General features: G+C 44.3%; 1 protein-coding gene across 1 annotated transcript in view; it reads left to right on the forward strand.

Moving 5' to 3' along the window:
- The window catches only part of LOC104546887 (scavenger receptor cysteine-rich type 1 protein M130-like), a gene marked incomplete at its 5' end in the record, with an annotated part of 10,948 nt that extends 2,456 nt beyond the window's left edge, over positions 1 to 8,492 (forward strand). Inside the window, 6 exons of the mRNA XM_010192392.1 lie at positions 1,121 to 1,218; positions 1,819 to 2,130; positions 2,561 to 2,878; positions 3,658 to 3,972; positions 6,905 to 7,219; positions 8,173 to 8,492. Of these exons, the coding sequence (XP_010190694.1) occupies positions 1,121 to 1,218; positions 1,819 to 2,130; positions 2,561 to 2,878; positions 3,658 to 3,972; positions 6,905 to 7,219; positions 8,173 to 8,492 (1,678 nt within the window). The remainder of the gene's footprint in view (positions 1 to 1,120; positions 1,219 to 1,818; positions 2,131 to 2,560; positions 2,879 to 3,657; positions 3,973 to 6,904; positions 7,220 to 8,172) is intronic.
- Positions 8,493 to 12,527: the final 4,035 nt, after the last annotated feature.

Consider the following 12,527-nt stretch of genomic DNA (forward strand, 5'->3'; position numbering starts at 1 on the left):
GACTCACCTCGCACACTGTCCCAGGATGATGCACCGTAGTAAGACATGCTCTCATGATGCCACTATTGTATGCTCAGGTGAGACTTTGGACTGATGGATGTAATTTACATGTGTCCTATATGTCTTCTTCCTGTCAGCCCACAGTTCAGAGCTTGGTCTCAAGGTTCTTGGGTGCTTCCCCTATCACACCTTGAGTCTATATGCTGCGTTCAGAGCCTTATGCTGTGGCATGGATGAAAGCTGAGAATTGCACACTACAGTTGCTGCTAACTGGGTAGCGTGAGATGACCAACACTGAGACAGTGCTACTAGTAGTTCCTACTCTGAGTTACTCACATGCTCCAAATACAAGGCAATGCTGGAACTGCCTCTGCAAGAAAAGATATTGCAAGGTAGCAGCAGTATTATGGGGGTAGGAGAGAGCAGAGGAGAGGAAGAGAGACTGAACTTAAAGAGTCAAAAGACTTTTAGTCATGTAGTGCAGGCTACAACACTGACAGTAAAGACTTTTTTTTCTAAAACTGGCTTATGAGCATCCTGGTCTAACATGCTTCCCAGTAACCTGAGATATAGTGAGTGCTAGTTCCTTGCAGCTAGCACCTTGCAGCTAGATCTCTCTTACAAATTTCAATGCAATAACACATTAAAAAAAAAGTAACTTCTAAGTTCCCTTATTCTTCCTGCAGGCTATGGTGGGTACAGGCTGGCAAATGGCAGTACCACATGTTCGGGGAGAGTAGAGCTCCTTCACGGAGGCACCTGGGGAACACTCTGTGACTACCTGTGGGATCTACCAGCTGCCAATGCCCTCTGCCAGCAGCTGGACTGTGGAGTTGCCCTATGGATACCAAGTGGACAATCCTTCGGGAAAGGAAATGGATCTGTCTGGAATGGCACATTCAGCTGCATGAAGAATGGCTCACACCTCGGACACTCTCCTGTGAGTGGAATAGGTCATGATGAATGCCCTGCTGGAAAAGACGCTCATGTGGTATGCTCAGGTGAGCAACAGAAAGGTCTAAAAAGAGAACTGAAAAACTCCTTTTTTGAGGAAGAATATGGACCCAAAATCCAGAAGGTGTCTGTGGAGCCAAGCTCTGTCTTTTGTTTGCTGCTATAGGCATTTCCAGGATTTGAGGCTTCACTTGTACCACAAGGCTACTCTCTGTGAAATGCTCCTAGTGTCAGGAAACACCAAGAACAGGGCTGCTCCACAAGGTAGGATGAGCTGGGGGCAGAGGGTGAGGCCAAAACAGGCAGTGTCCTTACCCATCAAGGGACAATCCAAAGCATCTGCACAGAGGATGGAGAAAGGTACTGATAACAAGGTCTGTGGACAGTGCCAGACAAGGCAAAGTAATCAGTGAGATGTAGGGTCCACCTAGAGAGTACAGTCAGGGCTCTCAGTCAGGACTACAGACAGCAGAAGACAAGACTGGACAGTTACACTGGTTAATGACTGAAGGTCCAGGTTTAACTGAGGTCTTGAACCAGTAGCCTGAGGTTGCATAGCTGGAATCCCTACCTGAGGCTGGTCAGGACAATTAAGGTCTACTGGTTCACCCAGAGCCCTGAAACCTAGTGCCCTGAGTTTAAAAATTGCAAAGGGGACCAAATCCTGACTTCTAATCATTCTTCTTAGTTAAACAGAGTGGACAGAAGTCTAGTTATGAATATGGAAGTTCCAGTGGCTCAGTGGAGTCATTTTTGCTACCTAATGCTAAGGAAAACTCAATCTCATTTCCTAGTCACTTTTGGGACATGCCCATGAGCAGTAGCAAACATGACATCTCAATACTCTCTTTCTCTTACATGCAGGGTGCCCAGGGGGCAGGTTGGTGAACGGCACCACATGCTCTGGCAGAGTGGAGATCCGCCACGGAGACACCTGGGGAAGACTCTGCCGTTCCCACTGGAATTTGCAAGCTGCCAGCGTTCTCTGTCATCAACTGAACTGTGGCTATGCAAAGTCAATCCAGACAGGAGACCGTTTTGTGGATGGGAATGGGCCTGTATGGAGAGATGCTTTTCGCTGCGAAGGGACAGAGTCCTGCCTGTGGAATTGTGCTCAAGTGACTTTGGGCAATCCAACCTGTTCAGCCAGAGAAGCAGCCACTGTTATTTGTTCAGGTAAGTCAGGGGTGGCCTTTTATGAGTAGTGCAACTTCAGACCAAAGCAGCATTGGTGATCTCACTCTTCCAAGTGAGTCTTGAATGTTGGCCTGTCTTTAACACCCTTTCCTTTCCCGTTTCACTTCCTCCAACCTTGATTTCAGCAAAAAAGTTCATTTAGTAGAGGGATTCACATTGTTCAGATGTGCCTGGCTCTTCACAGGATCTAGTCTTTAAGCTGGGGAAGCCTCTCTCACTTCCTATTACAGATACTTGTGTGCATGAAAGCAAAGAAAGACTTAACAGAGGCTGTCTCCTTAACCAGTGGTGAGAATTATTTCTTTACCAACATAGAAATTTGTCTTCCATCTCTCGCCTGCATGTTATTTCTACTGCAATAAGTGCAGTAGATGTTATTCAATACATTTTCCAACTCTCTTGAGCCCAGGTCTTGCTGAATCACTCAGACTGTCAGGTGGTGAGAGCCGCTGTGATGGGCGAGTTGAGATCTCTCTCCATGGCATGTGGAGCAGAGTCCTGGATGATGACTGGGACATTAAGGATGCTGATGTGGTATGCAGACAGCTCCAGTGTGGAACTGCCAAGAAAGCCTATTACCTCCCAAGGTCTGAGCGAGGCATGGGTCTTGTGGCCTTAAGAAGTGTCCAGTGTGCTGGAAATGAGACTCAGCTAATGCTCTGTAACACCTCCCATTCTCATACACTGCCAACGGGAGTTGCTGAAGACGTTGGTGTGATTTGCTCAGGTGAGTTACTGTGCAAAAGAAACAGAATGCTTCCTAGGGTGCCTCTAGCTCACCTTACACTGCTTGTATACTTTCAGGGACAAATGATAGTTGAGGGAACAAGGGTAGTTTACATAACGCTTTTTTCATCTGAATTCTTGAAAGAATTTATCTCACAGAATCAAAAAGAAATAATAGAATACAAAAGTCATAAGAACACTAATATGGCCATGACTGCCACACATTCTGACTGTCACTTGGGAATTAAATAGGTTTTATTTTGTGACATTTCCATACTTATAGATAGTTGCAGCCTTTCTAGAGTAAATTAGAACTGTTTCTACTCTTCTCTTAATTTGTAACCCATCTGTAACAGAAACTGTCTTTGTCTCTGTCTCACTAAATTAGTTTAGATAGAAAACAGATTCTCAGGCTTTCTAAGATAAGGTGATCTCTGCATATACTTAATATGACTAGACACTCCTTGTTCGCAACATCTCACGGGAATTATTCAAACATTTACCTTATGCAGAAGGAGGCCTTTCCCTTTTTGCAGTTTTAGCATCACAGGAGTTCTGCCCAAGAAACCATAACAGAAGATTTGGAATATAACATCATAGAATCATAGAATCACAGAACAGTTTGGGTTGGAAGGGACATCTCCCACTAGACCACGTTGCCCAGAGCCCTGTCCAACCTGGCCTTGAACACTGCCAGGTGATACCTTAAAAGCGGTTTAAACATACAGTCATTACGCTGACCTGTGCACTATCATTATATTGCATGTTTTGTTCCTGCAGGTAGCAGACAGATCAGACTGGTGAATGAAACAAAGCACTGTGCTGGGAGAGTAGAGCTTTATCATGATGGCAGCTGGGGCACCATCTGCGATGATAACTGGGATCTATCAGATGCTAATGTTGTTTGCAAACAGCTGGGATGTGGCCATGCCATCAAGGCATTTGTCTCTGCTCATTATGGCGAAGGCTCAGGACAGATCTGGCTGGATGATGTGAACTGCACTGGGGCCGAGTCCGATCTCTGGGCATGTCCCTCTAGTGCATGGGGCCAGCACAACTGCCAACACAAAGAGGATGCTGGAGTCCTGTGCTCAGGTGTGTTCAGAGAAACCTTTTCTGGCCCTGTGGCTTGAAAGGGGAGGGTTACATGAAGACGAAGCAGAGAATAGTGGAGACTTGCTTGGATAGCCTTTTGCTCTCTCTTGACTACAAGCATAGTTAGTTGGTCAGCACATCCCTTTGGTCCCATCAAGATGCAAAGGGTCTACAGAAGTCCTTGTTTTGTGTTAACACACACAAAAAGTGTGTTTTGGGGTGGGATATTTGGGGGGTAAATTGGAGGGTTTCCACAAAAAGTTTCCTCAGCAAAGGTCTGTGGGTGTTCCTTGTGTAGGAGGTCATCCGCTGTCATGTGCCCATTAGAGTCAGTTTCAGCTGGATTCGAAACCAACAGAAACAACCCACTGTGCACCAAAGCATCAATCAATCAGAGGAACATATGGTGGATCTGTTCCTGCTTATTTAAGACAGAGTGACAGCTGCAAGAGAGAGGAGAAATGAAGAAGTGGAAAAAGACGCCGCTGGGGTCATGGCTGGAGACACTTATTTCCATGCCAGAGGAGGTACGCCTCTGATAGGGTTGTAGCCTGTGGATAAGCCACACAGAAACAGATAGATATACTTTAGAAGGGACTGCAGGCTGTGAAAGACCCACACTGGAGTAGGTACTAACCCTAAAGGAACTGCAGCCTGTGGATAAGCCACACAGGAACAGATAGATACACTTTAGAATGGACTGCAGACTGTGAAAGACCCACACTGGAGCAGGTACTAACCCTAAAGGAACTGCAGCCTAACGACAGCAGTTGGTCAGTCACACTGAATCAAATACAAACCCTAAAGGGACTACAGCCACTGGAGAACTCACAGTGAAGCAAATACAACCCCTGGAGGAACTGTAGCCTGTGGAGCATTCATGCTGAAGCAGAGGAAAATTAATAAGAAGCAAGGAGCAGCAGAAAAAAAACCCCACAATCTCCTGCACTGCTGCCCTCACTGTAGGAACTGGGAAGAAAACCAGAGGAAGTTAGGACTAATGGAGTGGATCAAAGGTGTTTCCCTCAGTGCTTCCCTTTAATTGTTATAGTTTTCTCTTTTTTTCCTCATTACCCAAAGCAATAAATAAGATTATGTTAAGCGCTAAAAAATAAAGTTAAGTTAAATTTCCCAAGTGGAAACTCTTTTGCCTTTGAGTTCCAGATACATTTCAGCTCTTGTATGATCTAGAAGGTAAAGAATACATGTTTTATGCTATAACTGATACTGAAAATGTGGGGTTTTTTCACACTCCACTGGTCAAAACAGCAAGGCTTCAGTCTGCCTTCACCTGAGTGGTGTGCTGTACACCTGGAACCAGCTGTCCCAAGGGTAGCCCTTGCTACCTGCCATCCACCAAAATCCAAGGCAACAGAATTCCAAAGAACTTTTCCTCTACCTTGATGATGTATTGATTGGAGAAACAACTCCAGAAGTACTAAAGTGAAGGGCTATGGGAACTAATTACCTCTCTTAGTGCTGGATTTGCTATTAAGCACTTCAAAATTAAAAAAAAACCTCAAGAAAGACAGGTTTTAGGTATGCAAAATGGGTGGACATAAATTTCAGCTGAACAAATTGTTTGGATAAACACCATGGACCTCCATGCAATAAACAAGAACCCAGGCCTTCTTGGGCATTACTGGATTTTGATGTAGGCACATCCCTGGTTGCAGCCAACTGACCAAACTCACATATCAAATGACCTGAAATATGCCTCATTTTGAGTGGGAAGAGGAACACCACAAGCTTTGGAGCTGATCAGTAGAAGACAGTCCATGCCGTGCCCTTAGGACCACTATAGGAAGGCAGCAATATATAAAAAATTGTTATATACACATGCAGGAAAGAAAAGCATCAAATGGAGTTTGTGGCAATGAGTATCTCAAGAGATGAGAGATGCTGTTGGGACTCTGGAGTCAGAGCCACAAAGGAGCAGAAAGTAATTACTGCCTTCTAGAACAAGCTGCATGTGCAGAGAGTGTCCAAGTGCCACTGAAGTGAGTGCAGAGCAGTCACTGTGGTTGTGCCCTAGAACAGCTGTCCTGAATTTTAAGTTAAAGGATTCAAAACTACTGAGGGCAAGGCAACCACAGCTACATGGCAAAAATGGCTACTGGCCCTTCTCCAATTTGTATTTATTGGTTAAAAATAAGAAAGTGGTCTCTACTGTTTGAACAGTATGGATGGGTCTTTGGAAGAGAAAAATGAAATGAGTGCCTTTACATGAAGTAAATAGAAGACAGTAATCCTACTTTACCTCATAAATTATGTTCTTGTTCATGTGTTTTGCAGGGACAAGGTCTGCATTTTGTAATACATACATGTTGATATGTTGGTATGCTAACTCCTATAATGCGGTTCCCAGAACAAGAGGTAGCATTTCACTGACTCCATGTGCACACAGTTACAATGTCAATACATATTGTCTAGGACTAAGGGTAGAGTTTATAATGTATTTTATTATTATGAGGATAGTAGAGTTTATAATGGATATATGTTCAAACACTTCTTAAATAGGTGTTTCACAGAGGCAAGAAGTGCAATGTATTGGCTGTAACTGGCAGGGTTTCAGTCACTGAAGGCTGAAGGGGTGCCCTGTCCTTCTGCAGGGGAGCCATTCCAGCTGGCTCTGACATTATTGCAAACAAGCACATATCACCTCTGCTTCAACATACCAGATAAATATGCCTGCAGCTGTGGGGTGTGGCCATCACTGTTGTTCGTTTATGAAGATGCTGATGAATGCTGGATAATCAGAGAGGATCAGTGTACAATTTCTGGTTTTAAGTGTTTGTCACTTTTGGAGTGGTTTCCTCTGGCATTTTCTCATTCGGAGTGATGAATAAGATTGTTAGCAGATTCTGGATCACAGCAAAGTTCCTAGCAGAACCAGGTCCTTCTAATTCCTTTTTTATGCCTTCACTTTTAGAGTTCCTGGCTCTGAGACTGGTGAATGGCAATGACTGTGCTGGGCGGCTAGAAGTTTTCTACAACGGGACATGGGGGAGCGTTTGCTCTAACAGCATGTCTCAACTCACCGCAGTAACTGTGTGCAAACACCTGAACTGCGGAGATGGTGGAGAAATCGCAGCAGACTTCAAATACGGCAGAGGTTCTGGCCCTACATGGCTGGACCACATCGAGTGCACTGAGCAACACAGCTCTCTGTGGCATTGTCAGTCAGACCCCTGGGACCCTCAGTCATGTGATAACCGAGCAGAAGAGACACACATTTCCTGCACTGGTAAGTAGAAATCCATCTGTACAATACCCTCCAGACATATACATAAACCTATGCATACATATACGGACACTGCAGTAATTACCTCATGTTCATTTGTTTTCTGGTATATATTATTTCTAGTTTCATGCAAATGGCACAAACATTTTTCTTTGCCTATATTCCTGATTTAAATGAGTGACTTCAAATTACATGAGTGTCACCAAGTGCAGTTACCCAGTGGAAATCCCAGGGAAGTCCCTGATAGGATGGTGCCATTGCATACTTTTATAAGCAAAAATCTATGATACACAGTCAGTCTGTGAGATATGAATTAGGATCAGACTTCTCAAGAAGTCTAGAGGCATGTGTGTGTTTCTACATGTATGGAGGTATATCGGTGTGTATGTACAGGTACAGACATACATGCACATAGCCATGGACAAGTGTATGAATTCTTCAGTTCTAAAGGTCTATTTCTAATGCCTGCTCTTATGACTTGATGATCTTAGAGGTCTTTTCCAACCTTTATGATTCTATGACAGTATTTCTTACCTGTGGGTTCACACTGTAATATCAATTAATTCTAGATGGCATTCAGATCTCCTGGAAGGGATTGCAGTTGCCTCACACAAGAAGTAAGCAAGCACATTCATCAGGATGATTATTTAATTCACAGCAATAGCCAATGATCCACCAAGCACTAAATAGGCCATACATGTATTATAGGAAAAAATTAACTTGAGGATTAATTTTCAGGCATTTTACACTACCTCACTCTTTTCAGAGAATAATCAGATTATTTACTTCACTATTTAAATCCTGCAGGAAGAAAAGAGGCAACATCTCCAGCCACATTTGCTGAGTGTCCAAACTCTACAAGTTGTTCAGGTACCGCTATCTCTTTGTTTCTCCTTATTGGTCCCTATGGACCTTCCTGCTGTTTCAGCAATACAGAAAGTTTCTGTGTTTTGCAGACAGGGAGAAGTTACGAGTCATAGGAGGAGAGGATGGATGTTCAGGCAGAGTGGAGATTTGGCACCAAGGTTCTTGGGGAACAGTCTGTGACGATGCCTGGGATGTGGCAGACGCTAATGTTGTGTGCAGGCAGCTGGGCTGTGGATCTGCTGTGTCTGCTCTGAGTGAAGCTGCCTTTGGGCAAGGGACTGGTCCCATCTGGTTGGAGAAGGTGCACTGTAAAGGAACAGAGCTGTCTCTTTGGGACTGTCCTGCCAAGCCTTTGCTTGGCAAAAACTGTGATCACAAGGAAGATGCCGCTGTGAATTGCTCTGGTTAGTGACTGGTCCCTTGATTTATTACACAAATCTGGGAAGGAGGTGGATAAAGAAACTTTATGTCAGCCGTACATCCCTGCGACTAACCCCTTCATAATTTTGAAGCAGGAACTTCACAAATTATGTGAAGATATTCTCCCTATTTTTCACACTTGCCTCCTCCTTAATCTGGACTCACCTTCCTTTTGCAGGTGTGACAGAAACAACAGCATCACCCACTAGAGCAGGTAAAATGTTTCTTATTCCCCCTTTCATTCTCCCACCAAATGAGGATTTAATGTCCCTGATACTGCATAGCAGGTAAATTAGCAGTACATTCTGTGCCCTTGTGGCCAAGAAGGCCAATGGCATCCTGGGGTGTATCAGGAGGGAGGTGGTTAGTAGGTCGAGAGAGGTTCTCCTCCCCCTCTACTCTGCCCTGGTGAGACCGCATCTGGAATATTGCGTCCAGTTCTGGGCCCCTCAGTTCAAGAAGGACAGGGAACTGCTGGAGAGAGTCCAGCGTGGGGCTACAAAGATGATCAAGGGAGTGGAGCATCTCCCTTATGAGGAGCGGCTGAGGGAGCTGGATCTCTTTAGTTTGCAGAAGAGGAGACTGAGGGGAGACCTCATTCATGTTTATAAATATTTAAAGGGTGAGTGTCACGAGGATGGAGCCAGGCTCTTCTCGGTGACAAACAATGATAGGACAAGGGGTAATGGACACAAGCTGGAACACAGGAGGTTCCACTTAAATTTGAGAAGAAACTTCTTCTCAGTGAGGGTGACAGAGCACTGGACCAGGCTGCCCAGAGAGGTTGTGGAGTCTCCTTCTCTGGAGACATTCAAAACCCGCCTGGACGCCTTCCTGTGCAACCTCATCTAGGTGTTCCTGCTCCGGCAGGGGGATTGGACTAGATGATCTTTTGAGGTCCCTTCCAATCCCTAACATTCTGTGATTCTGTGATTCTGTGATTCCAGCTTATCAGAAAGCATCTCCCACAGCCTTTTGCAAAAGAGAGCTGAGTGGGACTATCCCCAGCTGCTGAATTCTAGCTGCTTGAGCAGGACCCAAAATTGGGCAGCAGGCGACCTGCCTCACCCTGCTAGCATGGGCACAGAGGAGCAGCCCTTTGGGCCACCTGATTCTCTACCTGTTGCTTCTTCATTTCCATTCAGATCCTCCCCGTCGCCCTGCAACAGACACTACGAGAATTTCAACACCTGTCATCCTCTGCATCATCCTGGGGGCCCTTCTCTGCCTGGTCCTCACCATTCTCGCTGGACAGATCCGAAGTGCCAGGGCGCGGCAGAGAGGTGGGTCCCTCATGATTGGTATGAAATGCTTCATTGACATGGCTGGCAAGTATTCAGTTGGCTGAGGAGGCCAGGGGGTTGGGTGATTGAGATGAATGGCATCCGGTGCCAGAATGAGATTTTCACTTACTATATGGCAGTGAAAGATTCCAGCAATGCTTATCCTCGGTCAGCACCTCTTGGTGAGTTTCTGGATACCGACCAGGCCATGTAGACCTCTTTAGGTCACTTTTTCTTTTCATGATCCCAGCCTGGGTATGAGCAGAGACTGTGTGAATGATCATTGCCTTTTACTTTCAGGCTCCAGACTGTCCTATGACCCCTTTTCTGAGGCTCTCTATGAAGAGATCGACTACAGCTTGATGCGAGAAAAGCAGGACATGACTGGCCTCTCAGGTCTGTGTGTCTTGCTCTTGTCAAGGGAAAATTCCTTCTGGTGGCCCAGATCCCAGTCTGGAACTCTGCAGCTCCCAATTCTACTGGGCAACTGAAAATTCCCAGATTTGAGGAGAGGGGTTTCCAGTCCAGAGGACTCTGTCAAATTCCTCTCCTAGGGACAATTCATTTTGTGCTGTTCTTCTGCAGCCATAAAGCATAGAGTAGTATAGCTCAAACAAACAAACAACCAAAACAACAAAAAACCCCCCACAAAAATCCCAACTAAAGAAAAAAAAAAGTTTTCACTGCATTTATTTAAAACAGGAACAACTAAAGGAATAGTATGTATCACCCTCCTAGCAGCTATATTGCTCTGTCAGCTTCTTCCTGTCAACTGCTTTTTTTTCTTCATGGCTTGTCCCCTCCATGAGCCATGAGACTATTCCAGTGTAAGCCCATTACTTTTGTAGGGGTAACACTGACTGCCCAAGAATGTGCTTGACTTGTGTGTTGTTACTGCAGCCTACTCTTTTCATCATGATGCAGTTTTAACAGCTAAGGAGAGTTTAATCTGATATCACACTCCTCTTCATTTGCCTAGATTCTTATCCAGGGAGTTCAAAAACAAAGGCAGAGTTTTATAGTGGGGACAGTGATGAAGAAAATGGTCCTGGAGCAACTCAAGGTAATGGAAGATGAGGATCTAACAAAGAAAGAGACTCAAAATCAGAGTAGCATTTTATTTCCAAAGCGTTATTGGTGATTAAAACTTTTTTCTTGCTGCACTTTATCTCCACTAGTGATATTCTGACGTGAAGAAAAGATATCGGTTTAACTCTTGTGGTGGGAGAGTATCATACAATCTTGTATACAAGTGCTAGTCTTCTCTACTATATGAGAAGTTGAAAATAAGTGTTTAGTGGTCACAGGATCCAGTCACATGATTCCAAAAATTTGACAACTGCTTCTCCCAGAAACTGCAACTGTAACAGCTTGTAAACTATTGCTTCATTGCTGAGATAAATTAATTAAGACAGAGGAAAAAGATACCCCCAAAAAGAACATTGGTGTACCATTGGAGTTAACTAGGGAATTTTAATCTGAGTGACCTGAAGAAAATGCAGTTCACCAGATGCTGAGATTTTTTTAATTTGAAAAAGCTGAGGGAGAGCAAGTGTTTGGAGAAGAATTGCATTTTTCTGCAGCTTATAATAAAGCTCTCTTGGCTATTGCCTGGTCTCAGAGAGATCAACTGCCAAAGGCATGAGCAGTTTTTGACCTCAGCTGCCTGTATCCCCAACTCTCTGCTTTGCTATGTCTTTATTTTTATTTTCTATTGTTTTTCTTATATTAAGATTTTTATTATTTCAAATTAAGCTAAAAGCTTTTAGTTTAGGATTGAACACCTCTCCTGTGAGGAAAGGCTGAGGCAGTTGGAGTTGTTCAGCCTGTAGAAGAGAAGCAGAACTCCAGGTAATTTTCTCCAAAGATGAGGCCCAAGTCTGTAGCCACATGTCCCTATGCAAATAACCACAGTGGCTACTTAACAAGACCATTTCAGAGAAATTTAACAGAATGTGGTTAAAGCAATGAAAAGACAAGGAAGTAAGTGCTAGACAGAGATGAACAAGGAGTAATTCGTCATAATGCAATCATGAAGTGCAACGGAGGATTGACATGGTTTAGCCACCAAAACCAGGACGGGAAGCCTACTCCGAAATAAACCCTCCCACTAACTGCCTCCTTCTCCAGATTGTCTTCCCCCTCCTGACCCTCCTCCATGTTGATTTCTGCTTTCTACTTGTTACAGCAATGTATAACAATTATTGGAGCATTACTGTTTGTCTTTAGAGTCCTCAGGAGGATTATTGGTTTCTTATCGTTCAATACCATAATGATAATGTCAGTATTACAGGCCCTTATTGTTCAATTATCATCTACTACCCTCTCTAGTGGAAGATAAGTGTAATAGTTAATACCTGCACTGTTCCAGAGGTCTCTCCACTGCCTGGAAATACCCTGGAAGATGGTTACGATGATGTGACAGAAGCTCCTGAACCTAAAGATGCTTCGCTTTCTGAGCAGAATGAACAGGAAATCATTGGGATCCCTGAAGAAACTGACAGAAACAAGGATTCACAGACAGGTGAGGACAGAAGGGCAGCGCTCTTAGTTTTCATAATTTATAGTTACTGTGCTGAACACAGGGAAAACCAAGGTGGAGGGTACCTCAAGGGTTTATCTAAACACTGTCAGGAAGGAACACTACCCACCCACATGAGGAGTGTAGGTTAGTGTCCTGGTTTACGGGAACAGAATTTTAGAGTCCTCTCTTCAAGAAAACTGCCATTCTGTAAGGATCA

This window comes from Mesitornis unicolor, unplaced genomic scaffold, assembly GCF_000695765.1.
Source record: "Mesitornis unicolor isolate BGI_N332 unplaced genomic scaffold, ASM69576v1 scaffold16819, whole genome shotgun sequence".
Lineage (NCBI taxonomy): Eukaryota > Metazoa > Chordata > Aves > Mesitornithiformes > Mesitornithidae > Mesitornis > Mesitornis unicolor.